Genomic DNA, 19,101 nt, shown 5'->3' with positions numbered 1-19,101 from the left:
GTTCAGACAGTAACTGTAGCCTGCATATCGAATCCATCAAAATGAGTATAGCTGCTCTGTGAAAGGGTGAAGGCTATCTATTCCCAGTCTTGTCTCTAGGCTACCGGTAGGAGGTATATGGTTATTTGAGAGTAGATCTATTTAGTCATTGAACTAAATAGGGTGCATAGCTGTCAATTAATTAGTCAGTTGGCAGTTTTAGTTTCGTGTATGTTCACACTCATTGTTTCCAAACATCATTTTTTAGCCTTTGCTTGCATTGAACATTATGATGAATTACCAAAAATGTTTGGCAAAATATACAAGGTGATATATATAAACTGGACGTTCCACCGGTGAGGCTCTGGTTGATAGAGACTCATTATCTGCATTTCTTTATTTTATTCTGTTTTGCTGGTCAGTTCAATAGCGCTCAATAATACATGGATACGGTCAAATGACTGCAGATTGTTGCTATAGGAACAAGTGGACCATGACATGCAAATGTATCACTCAGAATACAAAGAGGCAGCCTGTGCGATGGTGGCAGGTTTTTTACGTTTTTGTAGTCTGGCCCAAATCTGAGTCGAGCAGACTATTCTTATATCTCTGTCCATCAGTGACAGACTGAAAAAGAAAACGACTTTTGTACTGATTTTGTAGTAACCAAAATGTTGCCGAGCTCGGTAAACAGGCCGCCACCATCGCTCTAATGTTCCCAATCTCACAGAAAGTCCGGTGAGCCATTGCATCCTATTGTAGTGGGATTAAGTGAGCGCATGACCTTCCCGACTTTCCCAATGCTTCTTCCCGAATCTGAGTAACAAAGCACGTGGGTAACAGAACTGCACGAGGCAGTGGCGCGCTCTCAAAAATTACATGAAAGTCTGATGACCTATCTGACAGAGATAGATATTCTTACACAGTGCTTCATGGAATGTGTTGTTTCTTATAAATTCGCGGGAAAACTCACAAGTATGTGCTTATTGCGCATATTTTCGCCCCGTCTGTTGATGGCACATATCACACCACACACAGGAGCTCAGCGTTTGTCCGCACAGAGTCCTCTCTAAAGTGGCGCGCCACTGGAGCGGGCTGTGGGACCGTGACACTATGGAGGAAGAAATCAGCTCGGAGTTTGTAGAAGGATCAGATGATGTTTTCCGTTTTGGAGACCACCTGGAGCTGAATCAGTTTGATGGCTTGCCTTACTCCTCCCGGTATTACAAACTCCTTCAAGAGAGAAAGAAACTTCCGATATGGAAAACGAGAATCGATTTCATGAATGCTTTAGAAAACAATCAGCTTATAGTCGTCTCAGGCACAACAAAAACGGGGAAAAGTACACAGGTGGGTTAAAATGTGATAACTTCTTTTACTCTGACCATCCGTTTTAGTAGAAATGCATTGCTAATATTCTAGAGGTGTTTTAGAAGAACAGCAGGCAATAATGCGCAGCACTAATCTCCCGCTAAGAAGTGCTTTTCCGGCGCTGGTTCTTGTTCCCGCCTGGCGATTACTTGATTGTGGATTTGCAGTCCATGCACTTTATCTGTTTACCGTTGACTTGAGTGGGACTAGACTAGATAACGCATTACGTAACCCACTGTGTTAGTTTTGTGTTGGCTGATCACATGAACACAGCTACTGCGGAGCGTTAGCCGCCCTGTGCTTATGTGTCCAAACGTGAAGCAAAACGGCACACAACAGAGTTAACAGGCAAGCTAATAATGGCATGCTCCCAATAGTCTCTAAATATAGAGGGGACCGTTAGACAGCACTGCTGTTAACTCTCTCACACACACTCATTGACCTAAAGGTGTGGAAGAGTCAGACTGAGCTCACGTTAGAACTCATCTAGCTAGTGGGCTGTGTATAAGTAAGCACATTACTGTTTGGCTGCGATACCACAAAAAACTGCTAGATACCAAGCTACTTAAAGGTTCAGAGGGAGGAAGGTGTTTCGGGAGAATAAGACTACTTTTGATACATATGTAATTGCTCAATCAGAGGATTCCCTCTGATGAGTCCCCCCCTTATGAGTTTCTCATTTGTCTTCAGAATAACTTGTGCTCTAGGCCACAAGCCACGTTCTGATACATTTGTGAATGTGTTTATCTTTTAATAGGTAGTTTATTTTAGCTGATCGAAATTAGAGAAAACTTTGAACTCGTAGGCTAATTATTAGGCTAATTATTGTTTCAAGAAGAAATACAAGGGTTCGTGTTAACCTACTGCATTTCACATGAATAATTTTATATATCCATTATTCATTAAAATTACATATATATTTGTAGCATTTAGCAGATGCTCTTGTCCAGAGCGATTTACAATAGTGCTTAGTTGTATTCAGAGTAGATAATCTGACTTGCAGTGTCCAGGCTGACATCAGAGTTTGTGCACTCGACCTTCTGGAAGAGACAGCCTGTGTCCACTCTTCCTTCGCCTACCTCGCAGAGTCTCCTGTCCCCACTCGCAGAGTCTCCTGTCCCCACTCGCAGAGTCTCCTGTCCCCACTCACAGAGTCCCTGACTCCTGGCAGGGTGTCCTGAGCTCATCAGACAGTACTGTGTGAGAGACGGTTTGAATGGATGGCCAATGGCCTCCCAGATAATAGCCTAAAGCATGCAGCCCACAGAGGGATGACTGCGATGGGGAACCTCCTGCCGAGAAACACCCCTGATCTCCCCAGGGCTCCACCACCAAAGGCCTTTCTGTTAGCAGCATAGGGCAAGAAGGAATTTGGTTTCTCATTTGAAATTTGCCTGTGAATGAAATGTTTACAATGCTGCTTAAATATTCATGCAAAAAGTGCATTTAAGTAGCAGCGCTGATTCTTGTAGCTTGTGGACTTAAATCAGTAACGATATATTAACCCTTCTGCTATCCTTTTGTATATGATAAATCTTGCTTTTAATGTGACGTGAACAGGAACAAACTTCCCCAGTCTTTTTTTTTTTTTTTTCCATTAAGAGTATGCCACACTTCACAAATAGCAATCTCTATTTCCACCTACACTTGTACCATGGAAGATTATTATACAATTTTGTCAGTATAATACCATTTAATATACAATCAATAGTGTTTGCAAATGATCGTGTATGTGTGCATTGAGTAGGTTCCTCAGTGGTGTGCAGAGTTCTGTCTCTCGGCGGAGTATCACCATGGAGTGGTGGTCTGCAGTCAGATCCAGAGGCAGCAGGCTGTAGATCTGGCCCTGCGCGTAGCTGACGAGATGGACGTCAACATTGGTCACGAAGTGGGCTACAGTATACCACTGGAGAACTGTTGCTCTAACGATACCATTCTCAGGTGTGTGTGGAACACACTTTACAAAGTCTGAACTGAATGGTTCTAGGTCCACGGCAATTGTGATGAATCTCTCTCTCACACACATGCATGCACCATCCCACATGTGCCCACTTATGAACAGGCCTCTGTAGAAAACTGATAAATATGAAAAAAATCTTACCAAATAATTCTGTGCCCAGAATGCTTCCACTCAATAGCAAAATTTCAGCTTGATGAGTAAACTCAATTTTAGCCTGATAAATCATGTATAATCTACTTAACCTTAAAATGAATATATTCTTGCTGTTGCTTCTGCCTGACTGTTTCAGGTACTGCACAGATGACGTCCTCATGAGAGAGATGATGTCTAACCCGTTGCTGGAGCACTACGGGGTGGTGGTGATTGACCAGGCCCATGAACGCACTGTGAGCACTGACCTGCTCCTGGGTTTGCTTCGCGAGGTGATTTCCCAGCGGCCTGAGCTCCGCGTCGTGGTGCTGTCTGTCCCCCCGGCCTCTGACAGGCTTGTCGCGCACTATGGTGGCGTGCCCCACCTGCGGGTGGAGGCCATGCCCTCGGCCGAGGTGGTGTACAGCAGTGGAGGCAGGGCGGAGAGCTTCTACGCGGCCCTGAGGCTCGTGCTGGAGGTGCACAGAGCCCAGGAGCCTGGCGACATGGCCGTCTTCCTCGCCTCGGAGCAGGTACCGGTGCTGCTCTACCCTTAATTTGCAGTTTGCATTGATGAGATAGCATGGAGCTTAGGGAAGGCGCAGCATATTCATTCTAAACTTGTGGGGCAGTAGTAGCACAGTGGTTAAGCTACTTTGGCTTGTAATCAGAAGGTTGCCAATTCAAGCCCCACCACCACCAGTTTGCCACTGTTTGGCCCCTGAGCAAGGCCCTTAACCCTCAGTTTCTTAAGTTGTAGTCAGTTATAACTGTAAGTCGCTTTGGATAAAAAGCGTCAGCTAAATGCCATAAATGTAAATTCTAAAGGTCATTTATTTTTGGCAAACTCTGAGCTGGCTGGGATATTTTCAAGTAGGTGTACTGCATGGTAAAACATCTCTGCTGCAGATCACGGACTCGGAGCAAGGTGCAAAGATTCATAACAGGATCTATAAGCTACAGAATTTGTGCCATACATCCATTCTGTTATGCTAGGTAGTGGGGCGTTTGCCTGTTTTAGTACTCTATATTGGTACTGTGCATGACAACATGGAGTCACTTTGCATGGCTGACTGGGATGAAGCCTCAGGGTAGATCCAGGATCGCTAGAGGGATGACATCATCTGGCTGGCCTGAAAATTCCCGGGGCTTCCCTGGGAGGAGCTATGGGAAGTGACTGAGACACCCTAGGAATTTTTTGCACCCACTATTGCCACCACATCCCTGAAATGGACTGATGCGAAGAGAGACCAGTGTCACTGCAACAATCATCACATGATCATTGTGAATGATCATACAACACTACCTGTCAGCCCTGTCTGCTTTACAGAGTGCTGTACTGTTTGTTTATTGTTCATTTGATTTTGACCTTGTTTGTGTGTGTGTGTGTGTGTGTGTGTGTGTGTGTGTGTGTGTGTGTGTGTGTGTGTGTGTGTTCGTTAGGAAGTCAGCTGCGCTTGCAGTATCTTGGCTAAGGAGGCTGCTAGGCTAAGTGGTACCCTGGGAGAGCTAGTTCCCTTGGCGATGTGTCCACTCCATGCTGGTATCTGCCTTCCAATCACAGAGGACCAGAAGAAGAGTAGGAGGGTCTTTCTGTCTTGTAGCCAATCGGAAGATTTGTTTTGGTCAGTGGACACACTGAATTTTGTGATTGATACAGGAGTGGAAAAGAGATTTGTAAGTAACATTTTGAGTGATGGCTTTAAAATAATGTCTGCATTGTATATTTACAAATGAACCGACACCTGATCTGAGACAACTAATTTGTCTTTTTATCTGCACAGTAGTAATATCACCAGCTGTGTTGGACCTAATAAATTAAATTAACTATTTTGATCTACATTCAGTACCTCTTACTCTAAGGCTGCACCTAATATGTTGCTGTACCTTATCCAGTTGGTTATAGGTTGTGCTCCGCATGTCTTTGCCAGCACAGCTGCACTAGGAAGCCAAGTTATTATCCCCACCCTGCTGTAGGTAAATGACATAAAAACAAACCTGGCTTTGATGAAAAAGGAGGTGTTGTCTGGATGTGCGTGCACTGCTCAAAAAAAATAACAACACTTAATCATCACAGTGTAGCACAAAGTCAGTTAAACTTCTTCAGGGATATCAGTCTGTCTAGTTATGAAGCAGAAGCGATTGTGAATCAGTTTCACCTGCTTTGGTGCAAATGAACGTGACAACAGGTGCGCTGGACAGGCAACAGCAAGAAACCCCCAAACGGGGAATAGTTTTGCAGGTGATGGCCACAGACAATTTCTCTCTCCTTATCCTCCGAATTCTTCTCTACAGTGCTTTAGTTTTGTGTTTAGTGTCCTTGTCACTACTGATAGTGTGAGGTGGTACAGGTGGTACAGCTCCTCCAGGATGACGCATCCATATGTGTCTCTAGAGCATGGAAGAGATACCGGGACATGTGCCATTACATGAGGAGATGCCCAGATCTGGATCTGGGAGTAGATCCTACAGGACACCATCTGCTGTCTCATTAGGAGCATGACCAGATGTTGATGGGAGTGCATACAGGCATGTGGGGCCATACACACTACTTAGACACGTGATGAAATTCACGCCTTCAGTTTGTGCTTTGATTATGGGTGGGATTTTGATGGTTGTTCATTTTAGTTTCCATTGACCATTACATTATTTTGTTCTCAACAAAGTACACAGGTTAAATCGGTAAAGATTTTCCACTTGAATCTTTCGTTCGAGATCCAATGTGTGATTTAAGTGTTCTCTTAAATTCTTTGAACAATACATGTGTGTATGTATGCGAATTTTCAAATATAAACTAGTTCCTCTTCCTACTAATTTAGAAGCGCTTTGCTTGTGCAGCCGATATATATAGTTTTTCCTGTACAACACAGTCCAATTTCAAACTAATATATACAGAGTCATTGATTCTTCATGGGCCCTTCTGTCACAACATGAAGGAGGCCACAGGAAACATGACACAGTTGTGTACAGGACATGCTACCATCAGGCAGTTGTCTTCTGAGTACAACAGTGGAATATTAAATGTATGTCAGCATATAAGGTGCAGCTGTCAACTAGGTGTATAGCTTATATTTTCTATAACTTGTATTTAATGAACCCATGTTTTTAATCATGGGTCAAATCTTTTTGTGTGTGTGAAAATAAAGCAGTGCTTGTGGCACTTTTTGATTTAACAGTATCTTGTCATTGTATATCTCGTGATATTGCTATTGCTGTATTTTGCAGGTGTATAACCCCCGTGTGAGAGCCAGCTCTGAGGTGATCAGACCCATCAGTAGGTGCAGGGCAGAGATCCGTAAACAGCTCGCTGGCACGGCAGGTGCGTCGCCGTCTTCGGAAGCTATTTGGCAAAATTCCATTTTGAGGCTCTTCGATGTTCATGCTGTTTTGATGTTCAAACATTTCTATCCCAAATTTTGCACTGTACCCATTTACACATTTTCCCATGTGTTTCTTTATCTCTTGTAAGATTAATCTGTCCACAAAGAATGATATAAAACTAATTCCTGCGGTCTCTGTGTGGGTGTGTGTGTGTGCGTGAAAAGGTAAGTGTTTCTGTTTGTACCCTGAAGAGATGGAGCTCTCTCCTGAGATTCCTGCTGGCATACTAGAAGCAAACATCACCTCGGCTGTGCTATTCCTGAAGAGGATGGAGGTTGCCGGACTCAGACACTGTGACTTTATCAGCAGGCCAGGTAAGACCTGAAGATCAGGACCGTCTGCCTGCGGGGTCAGGTGACCCATCGGTGTTTGTATTGTATTGACTGCTCTCACATCACCATTTATACCCAGGGCCCTGTTCAGCAGTAAAATGATTCAGACAGACCCATCATTAATAGATTGGTATGATCTCATATACTAAATAAGCAAGTCTTATGAAGTGTCTCTGATCAAATACTTGTACAACCAACAGACAGAATTTTTAGTGCAGTGATTGGAATGTTGGAGTAATGTTTGTTAGAGAGAGACAGGAAGCGTGCCAGTATTCAACTGAAGTAAATGCGCTGTGCTCGCGTGTGTCTGTGAGAGTCATTCTCAGTGGCTGGTAGCCAGTGATGCGTGTTAACCATCCTGACGGCACTAGCCCCTGCTGTCCTCTACATCTCATTGTTACTGAGCATCAGCTCGGCCTGCATGGGAAACAGTATGATCTGAAAGCTATTTGAGCTTGCTCTCCCTGCTGTAGCGGGTCAGCTATTCAGCAGGCCCTTCATGTGCTTATAATGGCTGTGTGAGGGCAAAGAAAGCACCAAAACAGGCAACGTAACAAGACTGCAGGACCAGAAAATACTGCCATGGATCCACTTTTTAAGAAGAATAATAGAAATGTCATTAGACGGCAGAGTGAGGATACCTTTCCATATGGTTGATCTTCACCTACTTGAAAATGGCTCTAGATATTCGGCAGCTAATTAGATTTTTTTTTTTTTTTTTAATCATCCACTCAATGATGGTTACAAATGGACTTCTTGCATGACATCCATCTAGATAATATGATCTGAAATTGCACTCTGGGTATTGATGAGTACTGTGCAGGAAGGTATTTTTTTTTCATGCCTGTCTGGCGATGACCACTTTGTGCCCCTATCTCCATTTCTCTTTCAGATCCCGAGGGCTTCATGCAGGCTCTGGAAGAGCTGGATTATCTTGCTGCACTGGATGATGATGGGAACCTGTCAGAGATTGGGATTATAATGTCCGAGTTCCCCTTGGACCCACAGATGGCGAAGGCTCTTCTGGCCTCCTGCCAGTTTGATTGTGTCAGTGAGGTGTTAACTATTGCAGCAATGCTAGCAGGTACAAACACTGAGACTGCGAGAATGATTGATTGATTTAGATTTGATTAAGCAATTAATATAAATTCCTTCTATATCAACCTTATATATATTTTTTTAGTACAGTGCAGTTTAAAACAGTCATTTTTTTCAACCCAAGTGAAGTAAAATGGAACTCGTTTAATAATAGCTAACTGTTACATTGTGGGCTTGTTTGTTTGCTTGTTTTTTTATGTGGCTCTGTGGCCTTTCTTTTATACACAACCTATGCTCGGGTTGTAATATCACCTAATGTACGCTATTCTGCCGTGTCCGTCAGCTCCGAGCTGCTTCGTGGAGCCCCCTGTTGGCATGGTAACAGAAGCCATGAGGTGTTACATGAAGTTATATCACCCAGAAGGAGACCACTTCACTTTGATTAACATCTACAACACTTTCAAAAGTAGCCAGGAAAAGCCACGTGAGTAGGGGTCTCCACATGTCCAGATCTGTCATTAAGGTATGTGCTTTTCCCAGACAGACAGGCCCAGAGCTGCAACTGCCCTGCTAGCTCTGGGTTTACTTATAGACTACTGTAGGCATATTTCTGCGTTCCAGAAACCTGGCTTCAGAAGATACTCACTCATGCTTTTTAGCTACCCAGGTTTTACAGTTTCCTCTGTGGCGATTTAAAGCCTATGCTGACGTTGCTGACTAGTACTTGACATCCTTGTGGGGTTTTTTTTTTCTAACCTACTTTAAAAAAAAACAACAATAAACAATAGACAAAGTACAATAGATGCAGGTGATGGGAGCTGGAGGCTGTGTGGTGTTTGCCATTTTCTGAACCCCAGACTTCACGCCGGAGGAGTGGTGTCAGGACTACTTTCTCTGCTGTGCAGCGCTACAGACCGCAGAGGCCATAAGAGCTGAGCTCACAGACATCATGAAGCAGCTGGAACTGCCGATGTCCGAGCCGGCCTTCGGCACCAAGGCCAATACGCTCAACATCAAGAGAGCACTGCTGGCCGGTTTCTTCATGCAGGTACGAGAGCCAGGAAAACTTTAAGGGTGTGTTATAACTAACATGTTTTAAAGAATAGCATTGTAGAGGATGTTCAACCTGTCAGGTTATTGCAGTTTTGTGTTCTTTAAGTGAAAATTTACTAAGTGAAATAAAACGCCATTCTAACATAGCCTTAAGCTGCCAGAGCTTGAGTCGTGAGGAAGTCATCTTTTTCTTTTTTCCTTTTTCTTTTTTTAAACATTTTAAATAAAATGTTAATGATTATTTATACTGTTCACTTCTGGGAAATCAGAGGATCCTCTAGAAATGCTGACATACTGATACCAATGAAGCGAAACAGTCAGCACCGTCCCATTCCGAGTAGCCAGTACTACTCCTGACTCCCTGTCCTCCAGTGTGAGTCCAGGTAGCACTGCTGCTGCACTGTGTGCTGTTTGTCAGATTGCTCGAGATGTGGACGGCTCAGGCAGTTACTTCATGCTGAGCACCAAGCACATGGCAAAGCTCCACCCCCTTTCGGCGTATGGTGCCAAGACGCCCCAGCTCAGCCCTCCCGAGTGGCTGCTGTTCCACGAGTACACACTCTGCGACAGCAACTGCATCCGCACGGCCACGCCCATCCCGCCCCAGCTGTACGTACTTGCACCGGCTTCCGCCTCCACTCCATCTGGTTCTGAATGTCACTCCAGCCCTGGCAGTCCCGCAACGCTGCACAGCACAGCAGCCGCCCTGGAGCAGTCTCGCCTGTTTCAGGAGATTTAATGCTGTGCTTTGGTACTCTGGGACTAATGGAATACAAAACCACTTTTGTGTGATGGTTTTGTGTATGTTTGTTTGGGACATGGGCTACAGACCGTGACGATATCATGTACCTGACACTGTGCTTCCACTAGACATGATTTATGCCCTCAAACATGATGCCCTTTTAATGCGAGTTGTCCTCTGTGCCATTGTATTACATAAAATATCTACAGATTACATTCAGTATGTTAAAAGGATTAAAGATATCTTTTGCATTATTAAAGCAGACTGAAATTCATAAACGACCATAGCAGCCATCCTTGCTGTAACGTATTTACAGATATATGATGAAGTCGGTGTTCTGTGAAACAAACAATTTGTCCTGTTCCTTTGTGGTTGCAGGTTCATTCAAATGGTGCCACAATATTTTTTCTATAACCTGCCCTCTAGTGAGAGTAAGGAGATACTGCAACACATTCTGGACCGTGAGGGGTCTGCAAACAGAAACGGGAGACGCAAGCCTCAGCCTGTTGCCACAGATGCCCCAAAAGAGACGGAAGGGTCACGGTCTTCCGACAGATGTTTGCTACAGTAATGAACAGGCATGACCTCCATGCTTTCAGCCACACCCGAGACTTTTCAAAGCAGATGGCCCTTAATGGGAGAACCCGCACTGTGGGCCACTCAGCATCAAGACTTTTCACCGATTTAACAGTCTTATTCAGGCATGTGAGCATGGTTATTGGTTACAGTTCTTCACGGCATTTTCATAAGTAAGACATCATGTGTAAAAATAAAGTAGGTTCAGCTTTGTCTATGATTTCACTTCTATAAGCTGCCCAACACTAACATTATCTGTACTAATCCATCTACTCACCTCTTTTCATTATATACATGGAGAATTAAACATTTTGATTGCTACTCCAAGTATTAATGAAAAGTCCTATAAGAGAAAGGCACTTTATTTTATAGCCCATTTCAGATGATTACACACACACAACACAGACAGTGTTTTGGGAAAATAGATGTAATATACACACTTCTGTTTCGTGGATTACAGCAAACTATTAAGTTACTGTAAAAGGAACTGGCTTCTGGTTTCATCCTGGCCTACAGTCCCATTTGCCTTATTGGTCAGTAGCTAAAATCCTGAATATCTGACCTTTTAGAAAACAGCTCCAAAGGATGTAAAAGAAAAATCTCATTAGATTTTCATATAGCGGACCAAAGGTCAGTCCGTCAGTGTTGAAAGAGATGAAAGGCTTGGAGGCCTGTAGGGTCAGTTTAGAGGGTGAGGTACTCCTTTAGCTTGTCCATGATAAATGGCATTCTGTCCATGGGAACTAGACACACCGTACGGAAGGGTTTCATGGGCACATCATCGAATGACCATCTTCCTGTGAGACATGAATCAGCCTCCCCCTGGACAGAGTAGTTAAACTTCGCAACGGCTTGCTGTGATTGGATGAGAAACAGAACGCCTTTAGACCAACAGTGGAAGACAGACATTTCCCATGATCATATTTGAACTTTTGCAAGATGATCGTGTGCTCTGAATACACCTCATAAAAGAACTCCTCCTCGGCGTTGACGAAAAGAAGCTCCCCTTTGGGAGGTCCTCGGGCAGGCTTCTTGGTTTCCTGACACGTTTTGCTGATCAGCAGACAGTAGTGACACTTCCCACTGGGCTTGTTGGTCTTCTGTGCCTCAGCCATCTCCTCTCTGTCAAAACGTCCATGCGAGATATTTTGTACATACATAGAATATATATATTTCTCTTGCATATATATATATATATATTTCACATATAGAGAATATCTATATTTCTCTACGCACCCCTGTTTTCTTTTCCTCAGTTTGCACAGAGCACTCGCCACCATTTCACTGCGGGTTATACTGTGTATGACTATGTATGTGACGAATAAACCAAACTTGAAACTTGAGACATTAAAATCTCTCACAAAAGACCACTGTGGGACTACAACAAAGGAGTAAGTGCTAACTGTGGGCCTGATTTTAGGTCTTCGTTTAACTGAACAAAGTTGTTTTGAGACTACCGTAAAAGCGTACAGGTTGTGATTAATCTTTACATTACAATGCTTTGGAGAAATCGAGGTGGTGTCGAGCTTAAGCTCAATGCAGCTTTGTCCTTTGTGTATGCTGGTGCCATTTGCTGTGCATTTGTCACGGAAGAGCATGGAAATCGGGGGTTTGGCCTGGTATGAGGTGACATGCAGCCTCAGCACTGTTTATGCAAGTCTGAATTCTGTGCCATTACTGAGCCATATGATGGAATTAGGGACACAAGTTGTCACAAAACAATAAAAACAAAGGACAATACACTTTCAGAACTCCCAGCATGGATTTAAAGGACTATAGCTCAGAAAATGCTCATGTTTACAAATGAAAGACTAATGAACTGCTTGTTGAAAAACAGCTCTCATATGCAAAATACTGAGGTTTTAGTAAGAACAGTATAACTTAGAGTTGTTACAAACTTTGTATTCAAAAAGGTCTAAATGCCAGTTTAAAAGGACAAAACCCTCTAGGCTGATACCATAATTTTGTATTATTGAATTCCAAGTGTTTTTGGGACAAATTTCAGGACATTCAACAGCTGCCCCCTTGTGGTAAAAAACAAAAAAACCAGCATCTAAATGGCAGCTGTAGCCTCTTCCACTTCGTAGGGCCAAACAGTTACTAAGGCAATGTCAAGCTGTTTTGGACTCCTGAGACTGGTTACCGTTTCCTCTTCCATAAATATTGTGCTGGAAATCAGGGCCAGGAAGTGTTTGTGGCACAGACAGGCTCTCAAAAAGGTCACTAAACAACTCGCCACAAGACGGATAAGTTGCAGTTGTTCAGATGTTAACATTTATTTTTATTTGCAAATAAGCACAGGACATGTTCAAATGCAACAGCAGAGAAGACAACAAACATTCTACCTCCATTTGTGTAGCAAATAAGCAAATCCCAGTTATTAAGACATCCCACCCAAATGGTTCTGCAGCTCTGAGCGTAGTTAGCTAACCGTGCTTTGTAATCATTCTGTGCCTTGTTCGCATGGATATGCGATCAGACAGTCTATAATAAGAACCCTAGTTTCCCAAAAGTATCATAGTGTTAAGATAATAACTGTTTGGTGTAATGCTCTCTAAGATGACCTTTGTTTTGCAATGCTTTTGGGGAACAGGGCTCAGTTAGACAGTAGAAAAGAGGCTATAGAGAATACTCACAGGAGCTGTCTGTAGAGAGGCAGAGCAATCTGCGGAGGAACGTTGATGAAGCGTTCGCTGAGTAGCAGTCCAACAGACTGAGATCCATCATGCAGAACCTTCTCAAATTGCTCCAGCACACCAGCCGGGCACAGTTTTTCACACTGCCCTAAAATCAGCTCCTTGATCTGTTCCACGCATTCAACACCCTAAACCCCCCCCCCACACACACACAATAGAACATGACATAAAAATGTCATAACATTTTTATAGTATAAAATGCCAGGGTTTTGTTGATTTATTCCATTTATGGCATTGAACATCCCAGCTATTGTGTAGTACTACTAAGGGCTTCTGACTGTGCAGAACATTACATCAGGTTACTGCTTAGATTTTTTTAAATGCAAGGTTTTTTTTAGATGTTTAAATCATAATAAGATGAAGATTTAGTGTGATTGTAATTATTTTTAAGTGCATTATACAAACCTATCAATGTATTATTTGCTTTTGGGCGTTCTAAAAGTGTATATAGAAAACAAATGTAACAACTTTATTTTGTGCATTCCATATAGCTTAGTAAGCATCCATATTTCATACTACAGTCTGTGCACCCTACAACAAGCCATTTCGACAAGGTGGCCCAAATCTTAAGAACTATTGTAACATTACCTTTCTCTCGGTTAGATTTAAAATGCTGATAACGCCAAACACTTCGTCCGGATCCTCTTCATCGCTGTCGTCCGGCAACTCGGCTTGCTGTAAACACAGACATGCAATATACCTGCTTTCTGGTGGGTGGGGGCGTGTGTAAGTGTGAGATTGAGAGAGACTGACTGGTCGGGGCGGTTAAAACAGTAGACGGCCCGTTTGGCTCGTTAACTAACTCAAAAGACCCCTGAACACTGCACTTGACTAGTTTAAAAACATGCTGAAATGGGTTCTCACCTTGATGACACTGCCTATGTGAGACTGCTGGATAATGATGTCCGTGAGCTCAGAGGTGTTCACATGAGCCTTCAGGAAAAGCTGTTAGGTTAGAAGAAATGCACGACTTAAAACACGGTAACCTAGCTATTACCAATACGTTTTAATAAGGCTGGCTAAATGGTTTACCATCTAGTTACACATATACATTTCTTAATTCAAGCTATGCCGTTACTAGCAAGTTACCTGCTGCAGCAGTTTCTTAACGCCACTGAAATCGTTGTCACATATCGCGTGGGCTTCGAAATCCACGACAACCTCCTGAACACAAGTCAGTGTCAAAAAATGTAACAAACTTTAGTCAGCCGGAAATATATATGAACTAATGACATCCCGACTAGAGTATCTGATAGCTAGCTAACGTTAGGATAGTTTAACTAGCATTCTAGCTAGCCAGCTTGTCAACATTAACGCTACGCCAGAGAAAACCCAAGCCAAGCTATTTACCTCGTTTATTTCTTCTTCCGAGTCTTCGTCGTCCTCCTCTTCTAGTCCTTCATCCAAACTGTCATCACTGTCCTCAGGATTTTCACCAGTTCCAACTGCACGTCTTTTCGCTGATGAAGCCATGCTGCCTCTCAGATAATTGACACACGTTGGGAAAGGGGGAAATGAGGCTCAGTTCGGTTCATATTTTATTTCAGCAAAACTGACTGCCATCAAATGCCATTACGGATCTTACAACACGAAGGCTTCTAAGGAGGCATAGTCGCAGTCATAGAGCCAACATGGCTTCTTTTTCTATTTTATACCTGTAAAATGGAAGCCACCATTTTTGTGAGGATGTACCAGTAAAAATAAAAGTACCTGTGTCCGCCCATACATTGCCAGGATTATACAATAAAAGCTATCCCATTTATCTATATGATATCAGAGTATGTGAGTATGTAATATTCTTCTTTCCTTTGTTTACTCTATTCTGTCTTATTATTTATTTCTGTTTAATTTGCCATACTGGGCTAACAGTATCCTGTCTGAGTAGCCTTACACATAAATATTTTATATATTTAAGTACTGAGTATTTTAGATACTTTTAAGATTTTTATATCTTTTTAAATAATACTTTAATACTTTCATTTTCTAGAGGCTTAAATGTATATATTACCCTATTATTTTGGTATTACTAAGAAGAAGAAGAAGAAGAATAGCAGAAATAAAATAAAATTATAAAATAGGATAAAACAAAACTTTTAAATATAAAGCAACAAATAAATTGCAGGATCAGAAAATACATGGGAAAAATCACCAAAATCATTTATTACAGGTCAATAAAAAGCTATTCTGAACAGATGGATTTTCACCCTCATAATATACAGTTATGTGCAAAATAATAGCAGTCTAACATCACTAATGTATTTAATTACTGATTTTGGCAGAAAAGATAATACAACATGGGAAAAGATTCATGACTAGGTGTAGCCGAGTAAGGGGCAACCAAGAGAATCAACAGTCATGACATGCACACTGCTAATTGGGTGTAATTTACTCATTTAATGAAAGGTGCGTATTCAAATTAATAGCAGTATGGAGTTTAATCAGTGAGGTCATTCATTCTATGAAGAAACAGGTGTCAATTATGGCCCTTATTTAAAGAAAGAGGGCAGCAAATGTTGTACCTGCTGGTTTTAGCCTTTGCTCAGTGAGTTAAATGGGTTATTCTAGACACTGTACTGAAGGAGAAAGAACTTTGATCAAGAAGTTGACTGGAGAAGAGGAAAACATATAAAGAAGTGCAGAAAATAATTGGCTGCTCAGCTAAAATGATCTCAAATGCTTTAAAATGACCAACAAAACCCAAAACATGTGGTAGGAAAAGGAATACTACCATCTGCGTAGATCATAGAATAACAAGAATGGCAAAGAAGCATCCAATGATCAGCTCCAGGGAAATCAAAGAAGATCTTCAGTTACCTGTGAGTACTGCAACAATCAGAAGACGCCTACGTGAAGCCAAACTATTTGAAAGAAGCCCTCATAAAGTACCATTGCTGAAAAAAAGACGTGTTCAAAAGGTTACAGTTTGCCAAATAACACATTGACTGGCCTAAAGAGAAGTGGCACAACATTCTATGGACAGATGAGAGCAAGATTGTTCTTATTGGGTCTAAAGGCCACAGACAGTTTGAGAGATGACAGTACACTGTGAAGACTGTAAAACTTGGAGGTGCAAGCATAATGGTTGGGGATGTTTCTCATACTTTGGAGTCAGACCCATTTATCGCATACCAGGCACTATGGACCAGTCTGAATCAAAATATCAAAATACTGGAAGCGATCATGTTGCCTTATGCTGAAGAAGAAATGCCCTTGAAATGGGTGTCTCAGCAGGACAACGGCCCCAAACATACCAGCAAGCGGGCAACATCCTGGTTCCAGACCAACAAGATTGATGTTATGAAGTGGCCAGCCCAATCCCCAGACCTCAATCTGATTGAGAATTTGTGGAATGACATCAAAAATGCTGTTTTTGATGCAAAACCCAAGAATGGACTACATTCCACAGTTCTTCTGCAGTCACCTTGGGCTGGAATATCTGTTCGCAGGTGTCGGATGTTAGTTGGCTCCATGCCACACAGATGTAAAGCAGTTATCAGGAAATAAAGGTTATACAACTAAATATTAGTTCAGTGATCAACAGAAAAGCTCAATCTGTAAACAACATTTAGTTTATACTGTAAATATTTGAGTTTGTAAATGAAAATGAAGACACTGCTCTTTTTTTTTTTGAACAGGCTATTATTCTTTTTTAAAAAATTCATTTTCAGTTTAGAAATTGATATTTCATTCATGTTTTCATTTGGAATTGAATGTGCAGTGCTCCCAGTGCCTTTGTGTATATAAAAAGTAATGCTATTATGAGGATTGATCTTTTTCTCAGTTGTTTTAAACACACTGCTCTTATTTTGCACATAACTGTATGTAGTTAAACTGTCAAGAGACCCCAGGACATTAGCAAGAAAATTCCAGAGCTTTAGGGCCATACTTAGAAAAAGCTGTCTTGCCACATTCAGGCAGCAGGTATGACCAGTTTATTAGATCTCAGAGCTTTTACAAGAACATACCAAATAATCTGTACACTGAAAAACAATGGAGAGAGACCATACACTTTTGAAGATCATTAAGTGTATCTTGAAGTCACTTATGAAAGACAGAGGAAGAATATGGTCTCTCGTTCTTGTGCTTGTCAAACTTCTCACCACAATATTTGCACTCTCTTCATGTTGGTTTCTTAGAAGTCCAGGCAAAAAGAGCCCTAGCATAATCCAGAGGAGTTGACACAAAAGCATGTGTGAGTTTATCACAACTGTCAACTATTGAGAGAATGTCACAGACCTTGGATATATTTCTAACATAATGTGATAAAATCCAATTTTGCCAACATTGCTTATATGGTTCATAAAGCTAATATTGATATTAATATTTCTGTAACACCCAGGTTTTGGGACAAGGAATTGAGTTTTGTCTTTGTTTAACCTTTGATGTCCTCAAGGCAATTAAACAGGAAACTAACAGACCTTCAGAGGTCAGTCATTTGCTATTCTGTTCCCAATTGGTTAATCAAGTTATTTATTATGTTAAGGGATTTTAGGGTTGTATTTTGACTGTTCCAGAGGCTTGATAATAGTCCAGAACTATTATAACTTGATTGTTAATCAGTAACAGTGTTTGTTGCATTTTATATATGTCATAGTGCAATTTAAGCTTAGTGTTCTTTGACTTAGTATATCTTCATGCCACCTTTACTTGCTAACTTATTTATCATAAATAATGGGTGGTGCAGGGATTTTCAAGGCCTGTTTGTAGGGCTTCCCCAAATCTCAAATGATTCAAAAGGCTAATTGTAATGTGAGATCTGCTGAATATCTGTAGTGTGAATATTGCTGAAGGATGCCTAAGAATTTTAAGGAACATATTACAATAATCAAATATAAGCGAAGGTTGAACTTGCAAAAAGAATAAGAAAATCAATAAGCCTGCATGGTAGGTATCTGTCATAGATTAAGATACTCTAAAGCTCTAAAGGAAAAACTGACAGTATGTAGCAGCCTACTTACAAGTTTTATATAGAGTTTGAAAACTAGAAGCTACTTGAAAACACTACATTCATATTATTATTATAATTATTATTACGATTATGATTATTGTTATTATTGTTGTTGTTGTTGCTGTTGCTATGCTTGCATAACTAAATGTAGAGGCTGCAGAACGACGATCATTACAAGAAAGACTGCAACAAAAGGAGCAATTCTCTGGTAACCCTATGCTTTCTGCTTAGGCAAGAAAGAGGGATGAAACTATTTAAAGGAGCAATGAGTAATTTTTACCACTAAAGAGTAGCAAGCAATATTTATGAAAGTGATTATTTCTTATTTTTAAATTTTTCTAAAAAGTGCAGCTCACAAGAGAAAAACTCTCATTACTTTGTATGCTCCAGAGGGTCCCCCACATGGAGGCATCCATGTTTAAACTATATTTAAAACAAAATCTTTGAAACATCCAAGAAACGATGTGTAAATATAATGGCTGCTTCATAACGTGAAGAATCCTTGGGAAAAAAAATGACTTATTGCTCCTTTATTGTGCTATCAGCCACTGGCCCAGAGAAAGAGAGGGCACGGCTAGGATTCACAAGATGCCGTACCCCTCCCCGCAGGCTGTAAATAGTTTTAAATTTAGTATTTAATGTTGTATTTTGGTGTTTTTTGTGTGTGCATTATAATTTAGTGGGTCTCTTAGTTTAGCTGGAACGTTGTTAAGCGTACTATGTTTTACGTTCAATTATCTCCCCCATTTCAGTCAGGTTGGTTTCAGTTATTATTATGTGTCTTTATAATCTTATTAATAAGACGAGGCAGATCCACAGGGAATATTCCTATCCATGCGTAACCAGGTACAAAAACAATAATACTGAAAATCCAGGGTCTGTAAACGGATATCTAA

At 41.4% G+C, this 19,101-nt stretch overlaps 2 protein-coding genes across 2 annotated transcripts; one reads left to right on the top strand and one right to left on the bottom strand.

The window, feature by feature from the left end:
• Positions 1-994: 994 nt before the first annotated feature.
• Positions 995-10,776, top strand: dhx32a (DEAH (Asp-Glu-Ala-His) box polypeptide 32a). Its single transcript, XM_027017499.2, has 11 exons — positions 995-1,329; positions 3,098-3,291; positions 3,600-3,972; positions 4,883-5,116; positions 6,665-6,758; positions 6,985-7,134; positions 8,045-8,236; positions 8,534-8,674; positions 9,048-9,238; positions 9,662-9,852; positions 10,364-10,776. The coding sequence occupies exons 1-11, from the start codon at positions 1,093-1,095 to the stop codon at positions 10,554-10,556; spliced, it is 2,190 nt and encodes a 729-aa protein (XP_026873300.2). The 5' UTR covers positions 995-1,092; the 3' UTR covers positions 10,557-10,776.
• Positions 10,777-10,907: 131 nt separating this feature from the next.
• bccip (BRCA2 and CDKN1A interacting protein) lies at positions 10,908-14,825 on the bottom strand. Its single transcript, XM_027017500.2, has 7 exons — positions 14,608-14,825; positions 14,347-14,421; positions 14,122-14,202; positions 13,846-13,932; positions 13,198-13,385; positions 11,524-11,683; positions 10,908-11,416 (listed from the first exon to the last, which is right to left on the bottom strand). Exons 1-7 carry the CDS (start codon positions 14,728-14,730, stop codon positions 11,246-11,248), a joined length of 885 nt encoding a protein of 294 aa, XP_026873301.2. The 5' UTR covers positions 14,731-14,825; the 3' UTR covers positions 10,908-11,245.
• Positions 14,826-19,101: the final 4,276 nt, after the last annotated feature.

This window comes from Electrophorus electricus, chromosome 14, assembly GCF_013358815.1.
Source record: "Electrophorus electricus isolate fEleEle1 chromosome 14, fEleEle1.pri, whole genome shotgun sequence".
Taxonomy (NCBI): domain Eukaryota; kingdom Metazoa; phylum Chordata; class Actinopteri; order Gymnotiformes; family Gymnotidae; genus Electrophorus; species Electrophorus electricus.
The sequence above is the reverse complement of the archived record's forward strand: the minus strand, read 5'-3'. Positions and strand labels throughout refer to the sequence as shown.

Bases quoted from the DNA above. Each gene is read 5' to 3' on its own strand.
- bccip (XM_027017500.2), bottom strand. From the start codon at position 14,730: ATGGCTTCATCAGCGAAAAGACGTGCAGTTGGAACTGGTGAAAATCCT. The intron at 14,422-14,607 runs GTAAATAGCTTG...ACTTGTGTTCAG, and splicing joins CGGAAGAAGAAATAAACGAG to GAGGTTGTCGTGGATTTCGA. The intron at 13,386-13,845 runs GTAATGTTACAA...GGGGGGGTTTAG, and splicing joins TAAATCTAACCGAGAGAAAG to GGTGTTGAATGCGTGGAACA.
- dhx32a (XM_027017499.2), top strand. From the start codon at position 1,093: ATGGAGGAAGAAATCAGCTCGGAGTTTGTAGAAGGATCAGATGATGTT. The intron at 3,973-4,882 runs GTACCGGTGCTG...TGTGTTCGTTAG, and splicing joins TCTTCCTCGCCTCGGAGCAG to GAAGTCAGCTGCGCTTGCAG. The intron at 9,239-9,661 runs GTACGAGAGCCA...GCTGTTTGTCAG, and splicing joins TGGCCGGTTTCTTCATGCAG to ATTGCTCGAGATGTGGACGG.